Source organism: Hemitrygon akajei, chromosome 10 (assembly GCF_048418815.1).
Source record: "Hemitrygon akajei chromosome 10, sHemAka1.3, whole genome shotgun sequence".
In the NCBI taxonomy this organism is placed as follows: domain Eukaryota; kingdom Metazoa; phylum Chordata; class Chondrichthyes; order Myliobatiformes; family Dasyatidae; genus Hemitrygon; species Hemitrygon akajei.
The window spans coordinates 47,957,532-47,985,210 of NC_133133.1; the positions used below are offsets into that span (position 1 = coordinate 47,957,532).

The 27,679-nt window shown below is 39.9% G+C and overlaps 1 protein-coding gene across 6 annotated transcripts in view; it reads left to right on the top strand.

Annotated features, from left to right (window-relative positions):
- Positions 1 to 27,679, top strand: part of nhsl2 (NHS-like 2) — a 373,846-nt gene that overhangs the window by 291,542 nt on the left and 54,625 nt on the right. For 5 of the 6 annotated variants that reach the window (XM_073058201.1, XM_073058197.1, XM_073058198.1 and 2 more), the window contains exon 2: positions 24,915 to 25,067. In XM_073058201.1, the coding sequence (XP_072914302.1) occupies positions 24,915 to 25,067 (153 nt within the window). Of the gene's footprint in view, positions 1 to 8,831; positions 8,940 to 24,914; positions 25,068 to 27,679 lie in introns of those variants that run through there. The other variant, XM_073058202.1, reaches the window with a different exon arrangement.

The following is a 27,679-nucleotide window of genomic DNA, read 5'->3' on the forward strand; positions in this document are numbered from 1 at the left end:
GTGAGATCGGGAGGGCAGTGGGCAGTGATATTCCAATACAATTTTATTGTAATTACCGAAGGATAATTTCCAGCCTAGAACATTTTACAGTGTTGCAGAACACATCAAATACATAATCATACATCTGTAATTATCCAAACATCAAATATTTGCAAGCAAGAAAGCAATCAATATTTTATCTCAGTTTTAGCTTTCAATTAGGTCCATACTACAATGGAACAATGTAGATTTTCTAAACAGGGTCCGAATTATTAAATGTTGATGTAAGCTTTCAATTTGTTTTGTTACCTTTCATTTTAAACTTGATTAGTGAATTTTGAAAATATTTAAAACCAACAAATATGGAAACCAAAATGGTATTATGGTTGTTAACTATTTTCAATGGACTCTATTCATTGATCTATTTAAAGATCTTTAAGCTCTATTTACATTAGCAACTGCTGCTAAGCACTGTTTTGTTATTTCCTCAGTTATTGCAATCTGGCTTCTTTCCTGATTGACATTATTCATTTTGCAACTCCATTTCCAATTGCTGACTCCAATACATAGCACTGTGCAATTGTGAATAGTATTGCTCCAAACAAAAATAAATTAAATCATCTGTCATGTTTTCAGACTTGCGTGGAATAATAGCCTCTGCGCTCTCCCAAATATTTTCAACGACTGTTAATCAATTGAGCCACAAAAACATGGCATAAAATGGGAAAATATTTCCTAGGAATAGGTCATTTAATTAGGATCTGATTTTGTTTAGTTGACCTTGGCTATAAAATTGCTTTCATGATTGCATTAGATATGAATAGTTTGAATATCAGCATTCCTTTATAAAAGAATATTATACATTCCTGCTAACATTAATTTTAGCTTTATTGTTTAATATCAATAGAAAATGCAAGATATACACAGCAAGGCAGGCAAACGTCTGTGGAGAAAGTGGAGAGGTAACAGTGAGTAATTTTGTTTCACATCACTCACGCAGTAATTCATAACAAATATAGAACAAGCAGTTTAGAAGCAGGAAAATGTAGAGGAAGAGAAGATTGGAAAGCAATAAGATAAAGAGGAATGGAGGAGACAACCAGATCAGCCACTTGAAGGCTCTTGATCTAATGCAGTACAGGTCTCACAACAGCCTCTATCACATATTGACAGTATTCACTTGGTCATATTGCGGAAATAAAAGCCACCTCAAATGTCACATGTCAGCAGTGTCAAGTCAAGTTTGAAAATTAAATGTGGCATATTTCAAATAGAAGTCAAATAACTACACCTTGTGCCTGTCCTCCCTTTTGCTTTTTACTTTTTGCTTCACTGGTGCTTTTACAGATATTGAGAAAGACTGGAAGGAGCCTAGTGAATGAGGAGTTATAGATAGTTAGGGGGATATCATTCAGCAGCTTTAGGTCTGGAAATCCACCATCTTTTCCAGGCCATTGTCAACTCAGTCGATTTCCTAACAGCCAATAGCAAGAATACTTTTCAGAAGCAGAAAAAAATCTTTTTGAGAGGTTTCAATAGGTTTATGTTTCACTATTATTATTCTCCTAGGGTACTATATTCATGATTTTAGTAATCTGTTGATGTTTAGATGGCTGAACTGCTGTGATGATCTGCAAGCAATTTGAATCCAGGAATGATCTACCAGGGTAGTGATGTAAGTGTAGTGTAAGAGTCCTAGAAAGCTAGAGAGCAAGCACAGGTATTTTGCCCCGTTGTGTCCATGTTGGCCTCGCATTAGGGTTAGGGTTAGGTGATCTAGGTTAGTCCTTGGCTCTGAGCCATGTAGGTTACAGCTTTTTAGTAATCAATTAGGCCTTTTTTAAATGTGGTAATAGTCTCTGTTTCATTCAGTCTTTCATTCAGTGAGTTCTATATAACAGCTATTTATTAGGGATTAAATTCCCCTCAAATGTTTCAGTTTACCTCAATGTATGTGATCTAATCATTGTTCCACTGGTTATTGTGCATTGTGGTCAATTTCTTCTGTAAATTCTCAGACTTATGTACTTATCTGAGGTCTCTGCAGTGGAGCGTAGATTTGATCTTGCCCTGTGGTAAATGGGTATTTGTGCTCTTTTTGATTTGGCCTCCTAGCTGCAGCTGCACCACCCAGTATCTCACCACATTCAGATCCACCCAACATTTTGTACTGTTGTGTCTGAGCTAGTGGCTGTGAGTCTGAAAAGAAGTGAAGATGTTTCTTCTTTATAACGGTGTTCATGACATTCTTCCATGGCCTGGCCAAATCAAACTTATTGAGTATCACCTGTAAAGCAGAAAGGATTGTGGGATGAGGTGAAAGGGGGGTCATATTTAATTTATTTTTTCTCTGCTATGGGCCATGAGCTCGGCAATTGCCTTTCTAGTAATTGACCACCTCAACTCATCAGTGGGGTTAGGAGATGTAGCTATGCCCGTTCTACTATAGTTAACTTCCATTGCATGCTCTTTTTATACAAAAAAAAACAGGAAGCATAATGGTGATTTGTTCCTGTGACTGTTGTGGTAGAATTACTGGTAGGGTGTGAGCAAGCTGTGCAATGTGTGTATGAGGGCATGGTTGTAGAGTGTATGAATTTGGTGTGGGCTCCAGTCCTTGCTGACTTGTAGCACGTGAACATGAGGAAAATGTTCTGACTGTTTGTGGTCATTTTTTGCTGCTGGTGTGTGGTGAACTGACCAGTGTCTGAGGCAAGTAGTGCAGTTGCAGAATATACTATCTGAAGATGTATTTATTGAGGTCATTGGTAATCTTGTGACACTGCATTCAGATCCTAATGGAAGGATTCCTGCCACTGACCTCTGCAACACATTGTGGGTTTCTGACTTTCACCACATTTTCAGTAAAATAATTCCCCTCTAAGTCTTCTACATTAACTCTATGTCAACACATCATAGTTGCAGGTAATATATTTTCCCAATTGTTTTAGCTTATTCTCTCAAAATTCTAAGCACATGGTTTAATTTCACCTTCAACCTCCAAGGAAGACTGCCCCAGCCTCCGCCAGTATGAACAATAACCCCATAAATATCCTTTGCAACCTCGAGTACTATTGCATGCAATGAAAAGAGCAATGCACAGACTTCTTTCTCTCTGTGGTTTAATAATTGTTTTATATATGAGTCTCAAGTCTTTGTCTCAGTTTTTCAAGGCAAATTTTCTATATTAATCCCTGCTGCTATCTCAAGGTTTTTGAACACCCACATCAGGGTCTCAGTAGGTTGCTTAATACCATAGCATTTATTATGCCTTTTCTTTTCCCCTGAGTTGTGTCAAGTTTCTTGGATTTCTTTAGAGATGTCATCCAGGAAAACATAGATTTGTTTTTCATCATACACCTGACTTCTACATTATATTCAATGGAAAAATACTGAGGAGTAAATTGATGAACTGCACATAGCAAAATACTCACCTTCTAACTTGCTCTTATAGGTACAATAGTTATACGGTTTGCTCATTTAAGTTGTAATTCATGAATGTTAATGGCAAGGGGTTCAGCAATGGCAATGCTGTTCAATATGAAGAAAGGATAGTCCCATTCCTGGTGCAAAGCACTGTTATCTCTACACATAAATTCTCTGGTCTGAGTTTGTGAATAGTATCAGAAGAAATTTTTTTGAACTTTGTACTCTTTGGGTGTTTTAAAAATAGTTGGATCTCTCTGACTGTCAATAACTATTTCTAAAATCTAAAAACCATTTCAGTCCAATCAGTTCTAATTCGGGCGAGAAATTTACCAAGTGAGGAAACGGAGTGGGGTTTCTCTCTCTCTTTTTAAGTGAATACATATCCAGTGTAAAAGTGCAAAGTTTTAAGAAATTGCAAATCTATTATTGGACATGTTTTGCAATACTGGTAAGAAATCCTTTTTTAGGCAAACAATGAGTTCATCCCTCACATGTTCCATGGTAGGATATTAATAAAGATGGCAAATCATTACAATATTGCCAAGGATTGGACTGTAGCAAATGTGGTGACACCACTAAAAAAGAAAGTAAACTTTAATCATTTTTAATGCAAACACATCTGCAATGGCCAAAATTCTAGGAAATACTCTAAAAGGGGCATCTGGAGAAATGTGAAATGTTACAACATAATTATGACATCATTGGTGACAGGTGACCTGTCCAGATTTACAGGAGTTGCAGGAGGAATGTTGGAGTTAATTTAACAGCAGAGCTCAATGGATTAATTACTGTGGGCTTTAACAACTTTTGGCAGATTTGTTTATGTGAAGTTATAATATAAAGGGGTTTGACAAGGAAAGGAAATGCTTGAAGTGATGCAGTAAAGGAATGATTCAAAGGCTGAGAAGTCAAATGGAAGCGGCGTCTGATGGAAAAAGAATGACTAACAGGGTTGCACAAGGTTCAGTTCTGGCCAATTAGTGTTTTACAGTGAATTATTGATTATAAGAAACAACGTTCACAGTGCTCTCAAGTTTGCTGGTATGACAACACGTGTTATGATTGTACAGAAGGGATGGGGCACTATAGGTGATTTGGCAGAGAAGTGAGAATTGGTATTTAATGCAATGAATGGAAGTGCTGTGAAATTGGCAAAAGCAGTTTAAAATAAACAGTTAACAGGACATGACACAACAGGGAAATCAGGATGACTTTGTTCAAAAGCACCCTTAAATATCTCTACTGCTGTAATGAAAACAGGAAGTGACAGTTAGTCAACTGTTGCAAAACTTGAACTACGCCCACTGGGAAATGATGCATAGTTCTGACCTGCACTCACCCTGAATGCCCAGTTTAAGGTGTTGGGTACTCTGCTGTGGAGAGCATCAATGTCTTGTGGAAAGTGCAAAGTTTAGCAGATAAGCAGTTTAGCAGATAGCTTTAGGCTCATGAGCTATGAGGACAGGTAACAAATATAGCAATTTTTACATTAGAGCAAAGGCATGAATAATGTTAATGACATGTTTAAGATCTTGAAGGGTTGTTTTAAATTGATCCCAAAGAAATCCTGAATATTACCAGTAGCTCTTAGATAATAAAAAAGGATATGCATTGAAACAGATGAGAAATAATGAAGACAGTTTAAAAACTAAGCAATATCTGAAATGTGATCATTTATCTGTTCATTGCCTGTCTTCTCATAGTTTTTTTTAGATAATACTAGACTGATCGGAACAAATCCATGCCATTGCAATTGCTTTCAGCCAATCTTACCCATCCTCAGGACTTTGCAACTGCTTAGAGAGTGCAATGCGGTCCTCTTGCAGTCCATGAGCCTCTACCTCAACCTGTTTATCCATTCAGATGCTGCAAGAGCACCAAAGGTTTAGAAGATAAGAACTCCTTCTGTGGGAATGTACCAATGAGACCTCATTGTCTATATCAATATTACTATACCTGAAGGATGGAAACGAGAAGAGATTACTGGAGCATTGACAAATATCTTTGTGTTCTCTCTAGCCACAGCCAATGTCCTGGAGGACTGACGAGTAGCTAATGTTGTTCCATTATTCAAGAAGGTAACCTGGAAATTATAGACTACTGAGTTTCATGTCAATGATAGTGAAGTTACTGAAGAGAATTGTTAAGGATAGGATTTATGAGCATTTGGAAAACTGACCTCATTAGGGAGAGCCAGCATAGTTTTGTGTGGGCAAGTTGTGTCTTTCTAACTTAATCAATATTTTTGACGAGGTGACAAAGGTGATTGATGAAGGTAGAGCTGTGGATGTTATTTATATGGATTTTAGTAAGGCACTTGACAAAGTCACCATGGGAGGCTCATCCAGAACATGGGATCTATGGTGAATTTGCTGTTTGGATCCAGAACTGTCTCGCCCATAGAAGACAGTGGGTGTGGTCAAAAGGTCCTATTCTAGCTGACGATTAAATAATTAAATAATAATAATAAGTAAATCAGTTGCAGATATGGGCGAAGAAGTGTCAGATGGAGTTTAACCTGGCCAAGTGTAAGTGACGTACCTTGGTAAATCAAATGAATATCGACACTACACTGTTAAGGGAAAAACTCTTAAAAGTGTTGATAGTCAGAGAGATCTTGGGATTCAAACACTTTTAGGTCCCTGAAAGTGGCTGCACAGGTTGGTAGAGTGGTTACGAAGCCAAATGGCATGCTTGCCTTTATCAGTGGAGGCACTGAGTTCAAACGTCAGGAAGTGATGTTGCAGCTTTATAAATCTTTAGTTAGACCACATTTGGAGTATTGTGTACAGTTCTGGTCACTCCATTATAGGAAGGATGTTGAGGCTTTGGAGAGGGTGCAGAAGAGGTTTACAAGAATGCTGGTAGTTTAGAGGTCAGATGAACTTGAGTTATTTTCTCTGGATTGCCAGAGAGGTAATCTGACAGAGGTTTATAAGAGGCAGACAGTATTTTTTTCTCAGGGGTTAAATGTCTAATACCAGCGGGAATGCACTTAAGGTGAGGGGGGTAATTTCAAAGGAGAAGTGAGTGGCAAGTTTTTTTACACTGGGAATGCTGGGTGCCTGGAATGCACTGGGGTGGTGGTAGTGGAAGATACACTAGAGAATTTTAAGAGACATTACTGTAGATAGGCACATGAATGTGAGGAAATGGCTTATTTGGCCATTTGATTACTAACTCAATTGGTACCACACAACATTGTGCGCTGAAGGGTTCATTCCTGTGCTGTATTGTTCTCTGTTCTATGTTCTATTTACTCCCGTGGAATGAGAGACCACCTTATGATCCACTAGCTCCCTCCAGCATGCTAATCACTGGCAGCCAAACACTCTCAAACATCAGTGACTGTAAGTTACATACACACCAATCAAACATTTCTGGCTTTAAGTTGCACATCGATCACTGTGCAGTTCGCAAATGGAAGGCCATTCTTATTAGAAGTGGTAACTCTGCCATGTGTCTCTGATATGACTTGAGTTCCCATATCCGGACAATGATCAAAACAATTTAGTTTTGCGCATTCATCAATATGCCAACAAAGGTGCTGATAATTTTCTAGGTATCGGGATAACAGGATACAGACTGTTACTGAAATAATCGGTGGCAGAAAGTCACTAGCTCCAGAGAAGGTGCTGTAAAAGCCAGAGCAGAGAGTTGTTAAATGGTAGTAAATGCTAAATTTTGACTTTAATAGATAGATAGATAGATAGATAGATACTTTATTCATCCCCATGGGGAAATTCAACATTTTTTCCAATGTCCCATACACTTGTTGTAGCAAAAACTCCTTACATACAATACTTAACTCAGTAATAATATGATATGCATCTAAATCACTAACTCAAAAAGCATTAATAATAGCTTTAAAAAAAAAAAAAAAGTTCTTAAGTCCTGGCAGTTGAATTGTAAAGCCTAATGGCATTGGGGAGTATTGACCTCTTCATCCTGTCTGAGGAGCATTGCATCGATAGTAACCTGTCGCTGAAACTGCTTCTCTGTCTCTGGATGGTGCTATGTAGAGGATGTTCAGGGTTTTCCATAATTGACCGTAGCCTACTCAGCGCCCTTCGCTCAGCTACCGATGTTAAACTCTCCAGTACTTTGCCCACGACAGAGCCCGCCTTCCTTATCAGCTTATTAAGACGTGAGGCGTCCTTCTTCTTAATGCTTCCTCCCCAACACGCCACCACAAAGAAGAGGGCGCTCTCAACAACTGACCTATAGAACATCATCAGCATCTCACTGCAGACATTGAATGACGCCAACCTTCTAAGGAAGTACAGTCGACTCTGTGCCTTCCTGCACAAGGCATCTGTGTTGGCAGTCCAGTCTAGCTTCTCGTCCAACTGTACTCCCAGATACTTGTAGGTCTTAACCTGCTCCACACATTCTCCATTAATGATCACTGGCTCCATATGAGGCCTAGATCTCCTAAAGTCCACCACCATCTCCTTGGTCTTGGTGACATTGAGACGCAGGTAGTTTGAGTTGCACCATATCACAAAGTCCTGTATCAGTTTCCTATACTCCTCCTCCTGTCCATTCCTGACACACCCCACTATGGCCGTGTCATCAGCGAACTTCTGCACATGGCAGGACTCCGAGTTATATTGGAAGTCAGATGTGTACAGGGTGAACAGGACCGGAGAGAGTATGGTTCCCTGTGGCGCTCCTGTGCTGCTGACCACTGTGTCAGAACTGTGTCAGACCTACAGTCTCCCAACCGCACATACTGAGGTCTATCTGTCAAGTAGTCCACTATCCAATCCACCATGTGAGAGTCTACTCCCATCTCCGTTAGTTTGTGCTTTAAGATCTTGGGCTGGATGGTGTTAAAGGCACTAGAGAAGTCAAGGAATGTAATCCTCACAGCACAACTGACCCCATCTAGGTGAGAGAGTGATTTGTGCAGCAAATACGTGATAGCATCCTCCACTCCCACCTTCTCCTTATACGCAAACTGAAGCGGATCCCGGGCGTGCCTGGTTTGTGGCCTCAGATTCTGTATTATCTGTATTAAATTAAAAATAATTCTCAACTTTACAGGTTTCCTCACTCCGTTAACACTCTGAACAGCAACACAACATTATTATTTATTAGTTATACTTGAGTGATTTTGGTTGAGGGGTGAAAACCAGTGCTGAGTGTTAGTTAAATTTAAACTTCAGCGGGGTAGCTTAAGTTGGGGTTTGTATGAAGAGGGAGCAGCACAAACAGCAACACACCCTTCCCTTCTGAAAGTAAGATAAAGCAATTAGATCCTCTTTTTGCTGTAGAGGTGGGTAATCTCTCTCTCTGCATTTTCTAATTATTACAAGAGCTCCAGGAAACAACAAATATTTGAGGAAGTAACCTACTTGCCTTACCAACAGATAATTCACTGCGCTTAAAGCCACGAAGTCTCAAACTTAACTGTGAGTTAAAGGCACTTTGAGTGCAGCTTGCTCTGATGCTTCCTGATTAAGTGGAGTGATATAATGTGTGGCTGAATGAGAAGAAATGGTTTACTGAATTGGATTGCAATGGCGGTTAGTAGCTTAAGCAGTTCATTATATTTTTTGTGACCATTTGTAAAAATATAACTGTTCTATGTCCTTTAATGTTCTGTTTTAAAGTTACTTAAAAATAATTGGTGTGTGAAGTTTGTAACATACAGTATATTAGACCATATTACAATAGCAAGGATATTTTCATTTAAAATATACTTTTCAAAATTAATTCAATGATTTTGTAAATGATATTGTTGGAAGAATATAGACTGCGAAAATAGCTTCTACCAGATGAATTTCCCCCACAGTCGGTAGGAGGAACCTGTGGAGGACAATTAATTTTTCAGCACACGGTAAGAAGTTGAAAAGCCTTCAATTCCAAACCCTCCCAGAAATACAAGGAGTGCTTAGTGTTTAGCTTTCCTGGCCCAGGTGAGAAGGTGAAGTCACATAAAGTACTGATGAGGAGAATGTGATTAATGTGATATGAACAGACTTGCAAGAAAGACCTGAGAAGCTGCCATACAAGAGGCTTGTTATCAACTTTAAAACCGTGGTATATATAACAGGGCTTTACAGCAGTGTAAGTTGAATACGTAATAGGAAACGCTGAGTAGTAGTGAAGGGTTGAATTACAAACTGAAAGGAAGTATACAGTGGTGTGCTCTAGGGTTCAATATTGAGTACAGTTATTTGCAGATAATACAAAACCTGAAGTTGTAGTGATCTGTTGGGGTTATAGTTATGGATTTCAAGGAGAGATAGACAAGCTGATGAAATGGGTGGATTGGGGACTGATGACCTATAATACTGAGAAAGGTCAGAATCAGAATCAGCTTTGATATCACTGATATACAGTCTGTTGTGAAGTTTGTCTTTGCAGTAGCAGTACAATGCAATGCATAATAATAGAGAAAAAAGTTCTGAGTTACAGTATATATATATATATAAAATAGTTCATTTAAATGAGTAATGCAAAAATAATAATTTAAGAAATAGTGAGGTAGTGTTCAGAGGTTCAATATCCAATCTGAAATTGGATGGCAGAGGGGAAGAAGCTGTTCATGAATCACTGAGTGTGTGCCTTCAGGCTCCTGTACCTCCTTTGTGATGGTGACAATGAGAAGAAGGCACGCTTTGGGTGATGGGGGTTCCTAATGATGGATTTCACCTTTTTGGGGCATTGCTCTTGATGATGTCCTGGATACTACAGAGGCTAGTGCCCATGATGGAGCTGACTAAGTTTACAATTCTCTGCAGCTTATTTCAATCCTGTACAATGGCACCCACCCCCCATACCAGATGGTGATGCAGCCAATGGTTTTTGGTACAAAGGATGAGAAGGCACAAAATTAACTGGAAAACTCTAAAAGATTCACACAAAGAGAGGTCTTGGGTTAAATTTGCATAGTTCTTTGAAAGTGAGAGGGGAAGTTGAGAAGGTGGTTGAAAATGAGTAAGGGTCCTGGGCCTTACAAGAGAGGATTAAAAAACAAACTGCTGGGAAACTCAACAAGTCAAGCAGTATCTGCAGAGATAGAGGGATATTATGTTTTGGGCTGAGACTGAAAATGGAGAGTGGAGATAGCCTGTATAAAGATGTGAGAGGGTGGGATGAGGTAGGGCATTGCAAGTAATAGATGCAACCAAGTGAGGAGAAGGATAATAGACATGGAATTAGGCAGTGAGGGGATAGGATACTCAGTGGGTTGTGTGTGGATAACGGGCTGATGGAAGTAAGTTGGGGAGGGAAAGAAACTTAGTGGTGGTGGTCTGGGGGTGGGGGAAAATATTTGGAAATTTGAGAAAGGGAAAGATGGAAAGAAAGGGAGGTGTATAGAGAACCAATATGGGATCAGAGGGAGAAAGAACTGATCACAAATGGCAGGGAATACCTGAAATTCATACTATAGGTTTGCAGACCATGAGGGCAGAATCTGAAGTTCTCTTTTCTGAATTTTAGGTGTTTGTCTTTGTTGATTTTCTGATCTTCTGATTCCTCCAGGTGCTCTAAAACTACCCCCTTACATTCTCTTTCCAACTGCCACCCCACCACCCCACCAGTCTACTGTATCCAGTTGCTTTCCCCTCTCTAACCTGGTTTCATCTGCCCATCACCCACACACTTAACACACTGGGACTCCACTCCCTTCTCCACTGTTTTCAACGATCCATCATCCCTCCTTTATCTGGTTCCATATCAGATTCCAGAAAATCTGTATCCCTTTGTTGGCTTTGTATCACCTTCCAGCCTCCAACTCTACCTCTCTACTTCCCCATTCTCTACTATCACATCCTCCTCACCTGGTTCCACCTATCACCTGCCAACTTATGCTTTGGCTTTCCCCTCTCCTCTTTGTACTGGCTATCTCTACTCTCTGAGTTCTCAGTCCTAACGCACTGGTGCAAATCAAAGAGTCAAAGTTCAAAGTAAAATTATTATTAAAGTACATAACTATTACCATGTACACCCTGGGATTCAAATTCTTGCAGGCAATCACAGTAAATACAAGAAACACAATAGAATCAATGAAAGACCACACTCAACAGGTCAGCCAAAATCAACATGCAAAAAAAACAAACTGCGCAAATACCAAAAGAAAGAGAAAGAAGAAATAATATAGTAATAACAATATAATAATAATAATAATAATAATAATATTTATTATTATTATTACTATTATGTGTGTCCTGAGGCTCCTGTATCTTCCTAATGGCAGCAGTTAGAAGAGAGCATGGTCTTGATGCTGGGTTGTCCTTGATGATGGATACTGCTTTTCTGTAACAATGCTGCATGTAGATGTGCTCAATGATGGGGATATCTTTACCCATAATGGACTGGGCTGCATTTTTTTGTAGGCTTTTCCATATAAGAACTTTGGTGTTTCCATACCAGGCCATGATACAACCAATCAATACTCTACCACTACCACACATCAATAAAAGTTTATCAAAGTTTTAGTTGACATGCTACATCTTGGTTAGTAGAGGTGATACCTTCCTTTCTTCATCATGGCAGTGATGTGCTGGACTCAGAACAGATCCTCTGAAATGGCAACATTGAGGTATTTAAAGTTGCTGACCATCTCCACCTCTGATCCCCATTGAGGACTGACTCATAGATCTCCAGTTTCTTCCTCCTGATGTCAATAATCATCACCTTGGTCTTGCTGACATTGAGTGAGAGTTTGTTGTAGAGGCACCACTCAGCCAGATTTTCAATCTCCTTCCTATATGCTGACTCAGCACCACCCTTGATTCGGCCAAAGACAATGATGTCATTGGCAAACTTAAATATGGAATTGAAACTGTGCTTAGCCTCATATTCATAAGTATAAAACCAGTAGCGCTGTGGGCTAAGCACCCAGCCTTGTGGTGCACTTGTGCTAAGGGAGATTGTGGAGACAATTTTGTTGCCAGTTTGAACTGACTGGGTCTGCAAGTGAAGAAATTGAGGATCCAATTGCATGAAGAGGCATTGAGGCCTAGCAATTGAAGCTTATTGATTAGCTTTAAGGGGATGATAGTATTGAATACCAAGCGGCAGTCAATGAAGAGTATCTTAATATATGCATCTTTGCTCTCCAGATGTTCCAGCATTAGGGTGAAGAGGTGATGAAATGGCATCTGTTGTTGACCTGTAGTGATGGTAGGCAAATTGGAGTGGATCCAAGTCACTCTTCAGGCAGGAGGTGATACTTTTTTTTATCACCAGCTAATCTTAATACTTCATCATATTGGACATAAGTGCTAGTGCACAATAGGTCCTTGTTCTTCTTGGGCACCAGTATAGTAACAGCCAGCTTGAAGCAGATCGGTACTACAGACTGCTGAAGTGAGAAGTAAAAAATATTGATGAACTCTCCAGCCAGTTGATCACCACAGGACTGAAAATGATGAGGCCCTTTTCCTTGGAGGTTGTGAGAAATTCTGACCAAGCTATTTAAAGTTATGAAAGTTATATCCAAAGTAGTTAAAGAGAAACCATATTTAATAAAGAAGAGGGTAGGAAATTGGAGAAATAGAATGAAGGTGATGGGCAGCGGAAGCAAAAGTGACATCGAGAGCAAACAATAACTCTTGAAGATGCAGTGAAAGTACTGAGTAGGTTATACAGGCACAAAGTTTGGCTAAGTTTGGTATTTTGCAGCCTGAAGTTTTCTATCTGGATTCAGCATTGACATGACTGGTCAGGGAAAGGTGATAGCGGCGAAGGGGAGGAGCTCACACCAGTGTTACTGAGCTTCAGCCCTCCCTCAGAATGTACCTGAAGTACTGGAATTTTGTACCAAGTTTGGCCATCAATTGAGTCCCCTTCTTGAGGAGCCATTTAGATGAAAGGTACTTTGCTTTTGGGTGAAGAATGACAGAGGCCATATAAACAATGCAGAGACAAAGACAGCAATGGATTCTTCCTTGTCCATTTTGTCTTGTAGAAGTGATTACAATTATTTTGCTTTCAGCTATTGAGAGTGCTATAATTATACATGTAATTGAATTACCACCCAGACGTAATTGCCACACTCTATTTATTTTGCTTCCTATATTCATTACCTTGTATCTTCCCACAGTGAACATCAGGGGTATTGTCGTGGCTCTATGGTTAAATTAAGATGCCTGGACGACCAATCCAGAGATACAAATACAAAACCCACTGTGAAATTTAAATTCAGTTAATTAATTGAAGAAAAGAACTAGTCATTACAGATGGTGACCACAGAACTACCAGATCGTTGGAAAGCCTTATCTGATTCATGAGGAATTGAAATTTGCCATCCCTAACCTGTGTAGCCTGGAGATCTCTGCACACTCATAAACGTGGCTTAGCAAATGCTGGCCAAATACTCCAACTCCAAAAATGAATTGCAAAATCTCTTTTGATCTGTCAGAGAACTTGGTCAGTCAGGCAGCTACTGTAAAATCTGTTTTGCTTTCTCCTGGTTTCATCAACATGGAGTCAATATGATAAGTCTTGTGGGTGCTTTAACCAATACTGCACATCACTTATCATTAATATGTAATAATGGCGTGGTCTTGAAATAGATGAACATATCTCAACATACATTAGTTTATTTTACATTTTGTTTAATGAGAAGAAGAAGGAAAGGGTTACTCTTCACGTCTACTGAGAGATTCCATGTCCATAGATTATTCCAAAACCTCAAATGAGAAGAACTTTGGTAGGTAGTTATAATGGGAGGTGGGCCAAGCTTGGAGTTGTTCTTAATGCCCAGCGTAAATCTCACCCAATCATTTAACTGCAGACCACTTCTGGGCTTAAGAATTCATTATGTAATTCATGGACATTGACAGGTTTTCATACCTGATTCCTTGGAGAGCAGAGAACAAAGATACCTCTACACCTCAACAACTCACCTCATTAATACACTTGGTACACTTATGGTAACGTCTTTTATTTTTAATTGTTTATTTTTGCTAAATAATATGATAGTTTTTTGCTGGTAGTGTCTTGCTTTTCAGATTTGCAAGACAATGGGTGAATCAGTCCACCTAAAAAAGGCATGAATTGCAAGGTTTTTGCTGTGATACTGTACATGCCACTCCTGCCACTCACTGCTTTGAAATGATAAATACTAGCATCAGATTTTTTATACTCATTACTGGTCTCTGGGACAGGCTGTAAATCTGCTCATTCTGCCAACTAGAGTTAGAAATGGTTATACGAATAGACAATTTGAATGCACAAATTGCAAATGAAAACCACTTTCAACACAAAAACTCTTATTTCCAGTTAAATTGTCACCCAGCAAGAAATCAGACTGGTCATTTTCAGACAATATCCATCCCAGTCTTCTGATGATCCTCCAGTATGATACTCAGCTATGCTGATGTCACAAGAATTTGTAAAATTTGGGTCTCACTCTTCTCTTCCTTACCAATAAATCAGAACCGAACTATGCAAAGCTGCAACACACACACAACACCGAAGGAACTCAGCAGGTCAGGCAGCATCTTTGGAAAAGAATACTGCTCCCTCTTTGTGATCTCTGCTGCCTTTGACTCTTTGATTTCGGCATCTCTCACTTTCTTCTCAGTCCTGAAGAAGGGTCTCAGCCTGAAACATTGACTGCTTATTCTTTACTATAGGTATTGCCTGACCTGCTGTTCCTCCAGCATTTTGCTTTGTGTTGCTTTGGATTTCCAGCATCTGCAGATTTTCCTGTGTATACAAAGCTACAATCCTTGTCTTTAAGCTTGTAAATCAAGGCATCAACATCACAGCATGTTGGCAAGGAGACATGCATTGTAGGTGCGAATCGGGACACAGGTACATGTGCCAGTATGACTTTCGTTACATTGCTATTGCAATCTTTTCAGATTTATGCACAACATGGATAAACTGCCATCTGTGCCTGAATAATGAACCCATGTCTTGCCGGTATGAGGAGACATCTCTGAAAGATAATTACTGGCAGGTTAGGGTGTGGTCACATGCACCAAAGACACATGTTGCACTTCCTTTCCAATTTCCCTCACCTCCACGGAGACCCTTCATGCTGGTGCACTGATCCTACTCTAGACCAGCTCCTTTAAAGATATAACCCACTTCCCATGATTGCTAGCAATGAAGGTATGCTGATGGCGTAAAGAACCTGCAGCTCGCTATTTAATGCAGCAATCAGAATGAAAGCAGAATGAAAGGTTAGAGTTTCTTTTTCAGTTTGATAAACCTTGGGAGCACTGTGCAAATGTGCCTGCAGTGCAGATGATGTAACTTCCCACCTGCCCTCTCTACACACATTCTCAGTACTTTTCAAAAAGGTTAATTCTATGCCTCCAATTGCAGATTTTCAGAGCCTCCTTTTCCTTCTCCAGCATTTTGAAGTAACAGATTGCATTTTGAGTCTTTCTAAACCAGTAAGATATTTTCCTTCTTTCCTGTCACTTGCCATTAATCGACAGTTTCCCTTTAACTTGTAGGTAAATTTATTTGAAATTAGTCCTTTAGATTTGCTGGCTACACAATGTCAAAGATAGAAGGATGGCTTTGAATTGAAGCTATTTAACCATTTACTGAGTTGGCTAATTTAGTTTGATCAGTGTATTAAAAAAACTTGGATCTTTAATATTTTGAACTCTTTCAATCAACAGCAATGGGGAACCTCCAACACATTATGCCTGAACTATATAATTGTCTGTTGTAATTCATGACAATTTTAATGTAATAATGTGGTTCTGGTAACAAGGGAAAACCATCACTCATTGTGTTAGTTAAAAATGCGGTAGCAAGATTGCAAAAGCAGTTTGGTCTTGAATTATTTTTAACAGGAACAGCCTGACGGGAATCTGAGGTAGCAAAACTTGCCCAAAGTTTGAAGGGTAAATAAATATGAGTGTCTCTGGATACGAAAATCATCTTGGTCATTGTACAACTGAGCATCAGTCTGCAAAAGTCAGAATGTGATGAGTTACAAATTGTAAGATAGGGTATTGATCTTTAATACCAACAACCATTCATCTGATCTCTAGTTGTACCTTTTATGTCGGAGCATAATGCAATTTATCCGTGCGTTATTGAATGAGGAAAGGATAATAAATCATATTGAATCATTACAACATCTTAGACATGCCAGAGAAGAGAGCTGTTCCTGCTCACAGAATCAGATCATCACTCCACATAGTTTGAATTTTACATTGCATTTTGGACTGGGATTTATTTCCATCGTCTAGCTTTTGCAGCATTTTTATTTTAGTGAGTTATGTAATTCTTTCTAATTATAGAGGTGAAAGGGTTGAGGTTGTGTGATTTTAAGAGTGTTTATGGAAGCACATGAATCAAATACACACATTAGATCAGTTTAGATTAGATGAAGACCTTGGTGGACATTAAGATTGGAATTTGTCTTGTATGGTTCATGGAACTGGAGTTGGAATCAGTTTATTACTGTAACATGGACTGAGATAGAGTGAAAAGAGTATCTTGCATATTGCTTATACAGATCAGATCATTGTATAATACATTGAGAAAGTGCAAGGTAAAACAATAACAGAGCACAGAATAAAGTGTAACAGCTCCCAAGAAACTGCAGTGCAGGTAGACAATAAGGTCATAACAAGGTGAATTGTGAGGTCAAGAGTCAATGCTATCATACTAGGGAGCCAGTCAATAGTTTTATAACAGCAGAGTAGAAACTGTCCCTGAGCCTAGTGGTAGATGCTTCCAGGTATCTTCTGCCTGGTGGGAGAAAGGAGAAGAGTGAGTTGCTCGAATTTCCAGCATCAGCAGATTTTCCCTTGTTTGTGGAGTGAATGTCTAGGCTGGGTATGATTATGCTGGCTACTTTGCTCAGGAAGTGAGAAGTATAGACGGAGTCCATGGAGGAGAGGCTAGTGTCTGTGATGCGCTGAGCTCTGTCTACCACTCTCTGCAATTTTGTGGGTTCCTGAGCAAAGTGGTTTCCATACCAAGGTAAGATGTATCTGGATAGGATGCTTTCTGTGGTGCATCAGTAAAAGCTGGTAAGAGTCAAAAAGGGCATGCCAAATAACTTTAGCCTCTTCTGGAAATCAAGGCACTTGTGAACCTCCTTCACTGTGGTATCAATGTGGTTAGTCCGGGGAAGGCTATGGGTGGTGCTCACTTCCAGTAACTTGAAGCTCTCCACCCTCTGACCTCAGCACCGCTGATGTAAATAGGAGCATATGCACTGCACCCTTTCTGAAGTTAAAGGCTAGCTAGTTTGTTTTGTGGACATTGAGGGAAAGGTTGTTGTCATGACACCATGTAACCATATTCTCTATTTCCTTTCTATAATCTGACTCATCTTCATTTGAGATAATTTGGTGATATCATCTGCATACTTGTTGATGGAGTTAGAGCAGAATCTAGCCACCCAGCCGTGAGTATACGGTTAGTAGAGAGGGGAAGGGGGGAGGTAAGGATGCAGCTTTCTGTAGCACCAGTGTTGAGAATAATCATGGTGGACAATTTGCTGCCTCTCTTTACTGATTGCAGTCTGTTGATCAGGAAGTCAAGAATCCTATTGTAGGAGGAGATGGTCTCAGAGTATGGTGATGAAGTTGCTTGGAATTATCGTATCGAAGGCAGAACTGTAGTCAATAAACAATACCGTAGTTCCAAGCAAACACACCATGAAATCAAGGATTAAAGCTTCTGTTTCAAGTTGCCTTATATTTTAAAGAACAGTGATATTGAAAGCTATCTCCTAAGTCTGGTTGGCTATTATTTGAACTAATCTCAAAATAAGGGTTTCTATCCTATGCTTAATTTCTCAAGCATTTTGGTGCTGTCTTGCTATGGGGGCTTAGAGGGTCATAACATTTATTTTGTTCTGGAAGGTTCTTGGTAATGTAAATTAGATTTTGGAACCAAGTGATGCGATCTGCTGTGGCTATGTGCATATTGGCTATATGACTTGCAGGTGTTCAGAGCATGTAGTTGGTGACAATTTACTCCATTGCTGCAGCAGTAACAACCACGACTTGAAGTGAATTGAAAGGTTATCCATGTCTTCTTTGTCCAGTTTATATATGATTAAAGGTTGTGGATAGTCTAATCTGGGTGCTGCTTCCATTGGGTCGGAGATGGGGCCTTTGTTTCGAGGCATTTGCTTATGTATCAACAATTCCTCCATTGTTTCTCACAATTAAATGAGGAGCATCTTTGGTATTTCTGCCATGTTGGTTGGTTAGGCTAAACTGCAATCTTGGCCTGCCATCCATCCTGCATCAAAGTGGGTGTGATTTGTTTACATAGAAGTTTGAGCATTGTTTCTAATATCAGAGCAAAGATGCTTAGTAACACACAAAATGGTGGAGGAACTCAAGTCAGACAGCATCTATAGAAAAGAGTAAACTGTCACCTTTTTGGGCCAAGACCATTCATCAGGACTGGAAAGGTAGGGGCAAGGCGCCAGGATAAGAATGTAGGGGAAGGGGAAGGAAGACGAACTAGAAGGTGATAGGCAAGGCCAGGTAGATGGGAAAGGTAAAGGGCTGGAGAAGAATGTACGTGATAGGAGAGGAAAATGGACCAAGGGAGAAAGAGAGGAAGGAGGGGTACCAGGGAGAGGTGATAGGCAGGTGAGGAAAGGTTGAAGGTCAGTGTGGGGAATAGAGCAAGATGGAAGGGGGAGGGGAAATTTTTTAACTAGGTGAAATTGATATTCATGCAATTAAGTTGGAGACTACCCAGATGGAATGTAAGGTTTTGCTCCTCCACTCTGAGGGTGGATACATCTTGGCACAAGAGGAGGCCATAGACCGACATGTCAGAATGGGAAAGAGAACTGGAATTAAAATTTTTGGTTACAGAGAGTTTCCGCTTTTGGCGGACAGAGTAAAGGAGCTCAACAAAGTGGCCCCCCCGATTTATGACTGTCTCAGCAATGGAGGCTGTATCAGGAGCACCGGACACAATCGATGACCCCTGCAGATTCGTAGGTGAAGTGTTGCCTCACCTGGAAGGACTGTTTAGGATCCTGAATGGAGGTGAGGGAGGAGTTGAATGGGTAGGTGTAGCACTTAGGTCGTTTGCAGGGATAAGTGCTGGGAGGGATTAATGGACAAGATGATCATGGAAGGAGTGATCCCTATGGAGAGCTGCTGGAGGCTTGGAGGGGGGAAGAGGTAAAGATATGCTTGGCGGTAGGATTCCTTTGGAGATGATGGAAGTTGCAGAGGCTCATGGGGCAGTAAGTAAGAAGAAGACGAACTCTATCACTGTTAAGGTGGCGGGAAGATGGAGTGAGCGCAGATGTTCAGGAAATGGGGGAGATGCCGGTGAGGGCGACATCAATAGTGGAGGAAGGGAAATCCTGTTCTTTCAAGAAGGAGGACATCTCTGATGTCCTGCAAGGGAAAGCTGCATCCTGGGAACAGATGCAGTGGAGAAGAAGGAACTGAAGAAAGGGAATAGCATTTTGACAGGAGACTGGTGGGAAGAGGTGCAGTCAATATAACTGTTGAATTGGTAGGCTTATAAAAGATGTCAGTTGACAGCTTGTCTCCAGAGAAAGATAAAGACAGGTTGAGAAAGGGGGTGGAGGTGGGAGGGGTCAGAATTGGACCAAGTGAATTTAAGGGCAGGGAGGAAGTTAGAGGCAAAGTTGCTGAGCTCAGCATGGGTGCATGAAGCAGCACTAATGCTGTTGTCAAAGTAGTAGAGGGAAAATTGTGGAGAAGTACCATGGAAAGCTAGGAACATGGTCTGTTCTAGAAAGCAATGAAAGAGGCAGGCATAACCAGGGCCCATGTGCATGTACATGGCTACCCCTCAAGTCTGAAGAAAGTGGGAGGAGCCAAAGGAAAAGTTGATGAGAGTGAGGACCAGTTCTGCCAGATGGAGGAAGATGCCAGTTCTGATGCTCAGTGTTCATGACTCAAGACTTTTTCATTGTCATACCGCAGTATAGGAGAATGAAATGATTGTTACTCCAGATCAGGTGCAGCATAAAAAAATCACAGTAAGCATGAAAAATGCTACATATAAAAAATCACAGTACACTGTAGATATAAATATAAAACACAATATGACAAGTAACTGTTATGTAGATGAGCAAGATTTTTGATCGTGCATTTCAGGTGATTCGTGTAAACATTTGAGAAAATTTGTTGAAGTTTACATCATTTCCTTCATCTTCAAGAAACATTGAAGATTTGGAAATAATCTAGCTAATCTTCTTGGTACATGTATCAATCACTCAAGAGACCAATTTTCATTTTCTGATGGATCGATTAATTGTTATGGTGAATTGCTGTTGATAACGGTTTGGATGGATTGGGAAGATAAATTGTAGAAGCAAACCATTGCTGTGAATCTTTAAGAACTTTGTTCAGTGAACTATTGGCTAACTCATTAACTTACGTAAATTTGACTGACAGAGTGATGGGAATGACATTGTGAGAGTTTTATGTGGCTAAGCCCAATCCGTATAGATTTCCTACTTTATGTAAACCAGTCTGACTGATCTCTGGAGTGAACTTAGAAACTGGTTGAACCCCGAATGGTGTTTGTTAGGATTGGACATTCCCTGCAACTTTAAAGGCCAACTATATTTCCATAGCATATCCAAGATGGGAAGAAGTTTGATTAAAACACCATCAACCTTCTTGGGGAATTAGGTGCCTTCTTTTATGGAAGTTGTGAGCAATAAGTTCTGTTTGCAGCATCTATGCTCAGACTTGAGATCTGCTTCATTGCCAGAGAGGGCTTCTTCTGTGATGGGGTTGGGTGGGATAAGGTGGTCACTTTGATGAGAGAGGTTGCTGCCAACACACATACTCCTTTGGGAGAAGAGGACACACTAACAGAAATAACAACATGGCTGCATCTGCTTATGATGGATAACTGCAGACTCACCTGCTAATTAAAATTCATATAGCCAATCTATATTTACTTGCTTTATTTGACCTCATCTTGAATCATGCACTAAATTTCAGAAGACAGCTGATAGCTTGTGCAAGAGGTTCAGCTGATCCTCTTGATGCAATCCCTTCATACTGGGTGATTTGGATGAGGGGTCAAGCACATTTATATTCTGTTGCCAAGACAACGGGAAGTGGGCTGTCACCTTATTCTCCCCATTAACTGAGCTGCAGTGGATAATAGAAAATTTAGTCAACAGGCTGAAAAGGCTACATGTTGCATCCCTAGTTCAAGATAGACTTTGATCTTGCCTGGTTTCCATTCCTTTGGCAATCTTCTGCCTTGGAGGACCAGGGTGAAAAACCTGGTGAGCTAATGTCATTTTCTCATCCTGAAGATATAGATTAAGTCCCATCTGATCCAATGGTTTCTTGTTGTCTGTGATGGCGAGTACTTTGTGTGTTTCCCTCCACTACATCTTGGGAAGGAAGGTATGATGGGAGAGGGCCATCATACAGCCTGTGATAGGATTTTCCTCATCTCCATTCACTGCTTTTTGAATTTGGCAGCTTAGAAGCCAAGATCCTGAAGCCAGTGCTGAACATGGACTTTGTACAGTTTCTTTCCATTAATATGGGTGAGTCAGAAGATGAGTTGAAAGGAGAAACTGTATATTAAAAGAGAATTTCAGACAGAAGGATGTTTAAAGGAAAGACCTGGGAGGACAAACATTCAGAAGGAATGTGTGAGCAGAATGAGAAATGGAAGTATACCTTGCAAAATAATAGCAGACCCTAAGAAGGAGAAGTCTGAGAAGATGAATAGCATAATGCAACTCCATATCTGGGATCATTGGGAAGAAGGTGACTCTCTGTTTAAAGACTCGGAGAGACTTACAAACCTATAATATCATCTGTAACCTATTAGGTCTGAAAATAGGGTATACATTATAAACCGTGTATGTTGTGAGATGTTGATAAAGGATAGAGCTAGCTGTTTAAAAAACAAAAAAGCTGACCGTTCAACAAAAAGCTAATGAATGGGAAACAGTACAGGAAACAAGGAACAGAAAAAAGGAAAACTGTTGAGAGTGAATGAATGTGACTAAACATGGTGACAGAGAAAATAGAATGCAGGAGTAAATTCATGCTAACTTTAAGGTTCTCACTTTCAGCATCTTAAAACATTTATAAAATGCCTTGTCATTCTTTTCTGTGTAAACTCTACGCTGAACTTGATGGGTATAAGTAGGGAAAGCTCCTTTAGTCACTGTGAAGTAATAGCAGGTACCTTCAAAATCACAAGTAAATTTCTTTGTTAAGTTCATTATTCATTGGCATTGTAATCAAATTTGATCTTGAACTTTTAAAGCAGCCAAACAATACATTGATCAAATAGCAAAATTTTAATTAGCCTTGTAAAGGATGAGAAAAAGTGAAGAAGTTTGATGAAGAATTGTTTAATTCAGTGCCCTGGCAGCTAAAGGCACACCCTCAAATGGTGGAGACACTGAAAAAAAGGCTAAAATTAAGAAGCACGCAACTCTCAGCAATTTACAAAGTCAGGAAAGATTTAGAATAGGAACTTGAAAGTGATAAAGATAAAAGTACTATAGATCAACAAATTCGGAGGTAGTGAGCAAATGGGCTTCTAAAAAATAATGTGGATAGTCACAAGTGAGTAGTTGGATTAGTAAATCTTATAGACAACATGCCCCCTGTGGTGAACTACATATACCTGTCTGGACTCGCCCCCCCGCTGACTGCTCCTGTGGCTCCTCCCACTGACCGTGGCTCCTCCCACAGACCCCGGTATAAAGGTGATTGGAGCCGGAGCCCTGCCCTCAGTCTCCAGGATGTAGTATGGTGGTCAATTGCTGCTTGTTCTTTCTTCCAGCCAATAAAAGCCTATATCTCGTCTCACGTCTCAGAGAGTTATTGATGGTGCATCACACCCTAGAGAACTGTAATCACCAATTTTCAAAATACCTCTGGATTCCCAGAGTTTATTATGAATGACACGACTACCCAAGTATGATCCTTCTGTGCTTTCTCCATAACGTGATAAGTTTCCATACAGCTGAAACAATGACTGTTGAGAAAATGTAAAGGAGAACCTCTGCAGAGGATAGGAAGTGATTTACTGGTAGAAACAGGGAAGAGAACAGAAAAAAGAACATAACGAGGAGTTCTTAACAATAAAATCTATAAGCAATATCTCAGAGATAAGGTATGCAAAGGCAACTTCTGATTAAATGGGCACTGGGGCTATCAAAATGGCATTAGAGTTAACACCAGGATTCTTTCACAGTAGATAGATGTGGGGAAGGATGCAGAGGAAATTGAATTCCAGACGGAACCAGCAATGGAATGAAATGTTGGCAAGTGTAAATATGGTGGCTCAGGGATATGTAAGAGTTGGGGCTCAGGTGTATTTAAGAGTTGGATCCCACCAGAAAATAACAGGCTGGTTTAGTAGAGGTTCTGAATCCATAGGAAGCTGTGGTGATATTGGTTAAGGCTTCAAGTGAACGTATTACTCCATAAGAGCCCTTCAGCAGAGAGGGCCTGAGATTCATGCCAGTTGTGTGCACTCTCAGTACTGTCCTAAACAGTCAGCTTCAGTGCTAGAGTAAGGGTTGAAGTTTCATTTCGGGTGTGAGATGCTATCAATAGAGCCAATTGGCTTTGCACAATATGTATGCATTTTGACGTTCCCAGCTGAGAGCCAGAAGGACTCGAAACAAATTCCCTTGACTTTCTGAGTGAGGTACCTGTGATTTTCTGGTCTCAATGCTAGTAATTATAACCGTGCCTGGCAAACACGTTCAGAAAATAGGAATTACAAATCAGGATTTAGGAAATGCTACCTGAAATGGCAAAAAAAAAGCTTTGTGAGGAAAATACATGAATAATTAGCAAGGGCCTCACATGAATATGATTCCTGTGGCCTTCATCCTGCGTTTACCCTCTTCAAAAAATTCCAGAAGACTTTCTCATCAAACACTTGCTTCTCCACAAATACATACAGTATGATGTATGTGTTAAGTTTAGCTTCAGAGTAAATAATTCCAGATTGTACACCACTAGTGTTAATGATGGGAAAAAAAATCCTGCTTAATAAACTCTTTGATTAATAGAAATAGTTTCAAATATTCAATAAAATCGCCTTAGACTACATTGCAACATTGTGACAGATTTTTTAGCAGTTTTTTGACAGTCTGAGTGACTGTGCACATAGGTTTCTCCAATTCTCTACAGGGATCTGTGTCTGTAGGCCTTCTGAAGAGGTAGGTAGGTATTTTATTGCTTTAGTGACCTTGCTTGCCTGCTGCTGGCAGTGTCCTGTTACTTGAGTAGCATTTGCCTATTTGTACAGAGTGACCTGCTTTGGAAGCCCAGCTTGTTAATTGTCCTTTTGATTTATACACTGGACCAATAGCTACTCACGTTACTGTCTACATCAGGGATCAAAGATGTGTCAATTTAGAAGCCCAATCAAAGTTGACATACTAATTGAAGCTTTGCAGTGAATTTCTGTGTCACACTATAGAGCCTGAATTTGAATTTCTGCTGCATTCCTTAAATACTCCATCACTGCCTGCCTTTCATTATAATTCTTTGTTTCATATTCATGCACAATTACTCATTTATTTTTAACTTCAGGTGGATCAAACTTGGATCAGGAGAGTAAGAGGACTGCCCATTTCAAGTCGTCATGGCAACAGAATATAAATGTGTTCAACTCCTCAACCAGACCACCCTGTGTAGAGGAATTGCATCAAGAGGCCCAGCTGAACCTTCAGTCTTTGCTCCAAGGTACAAGCAGACTTCCGAAATTTAACATTTTATGATTTGTGTTTCATAAGGTCAGATAAAATGTGGTAAATATAAATTGATTGTGTGAATTTTAATTGACAGAAGTGAGTGTGTCGTTCTCTATCATTAGCTACAGCAGCCATTTCTTTATTATTTTTGTTACTGTCTTCCTCTCCTAAAGGTTCATGTGTGTTGGAAGCAAACTCCCTCACCTCATCCAAGTGGCCACTCTTAACTTCTAAGATTAAGCAGTGAGTTAGATAGTGAGAAGCATCATAGCCAGGTCTGGTCACACAACAACCAGGCATTTTCTGGAATTTTTTTTTAATAACTAAGGCACCTTAACTAGATCAGATCATCTACAGACTGTTGGAGGCTGGAAATCAAATCTGGGCCTTCATTTCTGGATAACTGCATACTAAACTCCACACTGTCTTTACTTGCGACATTGCTAAGAATTCAAATGATGTTTACGTAGGCTTTACTAAAATGTTTATTCATTCTGTATAGTTGTTTGCATTTGAGGATTGTTTACCCTTCCAAAGTAAATACATCAGTGATTTCATGTTTTGGTATCTCATGATCTTTGACCTAAACCCATCATAACATTGTGTTCATCCAAAATTCTGCCACCCATATCCTAACTAAAGTCAACACGTGTTCATCTACCCCATTTGAGCTTGTTGCTTACATTGGCTGACAATGTTGCGAACTATCAATTTAAATTCTACTCTTCAAATCACTCCATGGCCTCAATTGTCCTTATCCTTGTAAGAGACATAGATAAAGAAGATAACCAGCATCTTTTTTCCCAGCATCGAAATATCCAATACTGGAGGGCTCTCATTTCTGGTGAGAAGGGGAAACTTCAAAGGAAATGTTCAGGCAGGTTTGTTTTTATACAGAGTGTTAGGTGCCCGGAGCCATCCAAGATCCTTCTAATTCTCCGATTTCGACCTTTTACACCTCTTTGAGATACATCGTGCCGTTCGTCCTCCAGTGGTAGCTGTGCCTTTAGCTATTGATGCTTTTAAGTTCTGAGATTCCTTCCAAGACTTTCTGCCTCCATCCATCTCTGCCAATCTTTAAGTCACTTCTTAAAGCCTACTCCTTCCACCAAGCTCTTGGTTGCTTGTAGTAATGGGTTAGGAACTGTTCCTCAGTACATGCACCAAATATGAAGTGTAGAAGAATAGAATAGTCATAAGATTGCACCTTTCTTAATTCAGCGTTTAAATTTCAGAAACAAACTACAACGTACATATCGTACCACATCATTCATTTAGGCCTTGCGAACAAAGATGAATTTCCATCCTAATTATCTGCCGTGCGGCTTGGTGGCAAACCTTGCCAGGTGGTAATGCTTTGTAACATTTTTACTGTGTCAAAGGCTAAGTAGGAATTGAACTTTTTTTTTTCAAATTGTGACTACTTCCCCTGGTTGCTAAGCACTGGTCCCAGTTAAGTGGAATGAACACATGAGCTCATGGGACTGGCAGAGTATCAACATCCTGGCTTACCATGAACAATTTTTCAGGTCCATGTCTGACTTGAGAAAACTGGGGGAAAAAAAATGAAGGTCAGTGGCAAAACTATTCTTGCCTAGAAAATCGGTCAACCAAACAAATGTGTCAGGTAGCTATTGCATCAGGATACAAACAACTGTTTCAGATGAGGTTCCCTCTGCTGTAAAACTTCATTTGGTTCCTTGGACGTATGGTTTTCTACCATGGAAAATATGCCACACAGGACTGAAACTGGTTCTCACAGTTCAGGCGAAGAAAGGGTAGATGATCCTAGGACAAAGGTTGGGCCATTGAAGAAGGTAAGTGGTTAGGGATTAAAAGAATCTTCTTCAATGATCAAGGTTATGTATCACAGGGGACACGTTACAGATGGTTAAAGAAGATGAGTGGCAAGTGGCCGGAATCAGAATTAGAATCAAATTTATTATTATTGATACGTGCCATGAAATTTGTTGTTTTGCAACAGCAGTACAGCACAAAATGTAAAAATTACTATAAGTTACAAAAATTAATAAATAATGCAAAAGGCAAATTACAGGGAAGTGTTCATGGGCTGATGGAACAATCAAAAATATGATGGTGGATGTAAAGTAGCTGTTCCCCAAACATTGAGTGTGGATCTTGAGGCTTCTATACTTCTTTAGTGATGGTAGTAATGTGAAGAGGGCGTATCCAAGACGGTGAGGGTCTTTAATGATGGATGCTGCCTTCTTTAGGCACTGTGTCTTCTTGATGGGGAGAGTTGTGCAAGAGGGGTGGTGTGCAGATCAAGGCCTTCTCTTGAGAATTTGGGTGTACAGGGCTGAGTTAGGTGAAATTTAGAGCAGGTGTTAAAGATGAGTTGAGGTACAAAGCTAAAGGGAAAGTACAAATAAAATCTGGTTATTGAGAAGGGGGAGGTGAGGTGAGGAGTAGTAAGACATTAGTTACAAGGCATTTTCACTGCGTGTTTTGACATAAATTACGTGACAGAGTCCAAATGTTCACCAAGCAGATATCCAGATAGAGCCGCTCAATACTGAGTGACAAATTACTTTAAACAATGTTATTGTTAGCACACTTTAAACAGAGGCCTTAATCCATCGC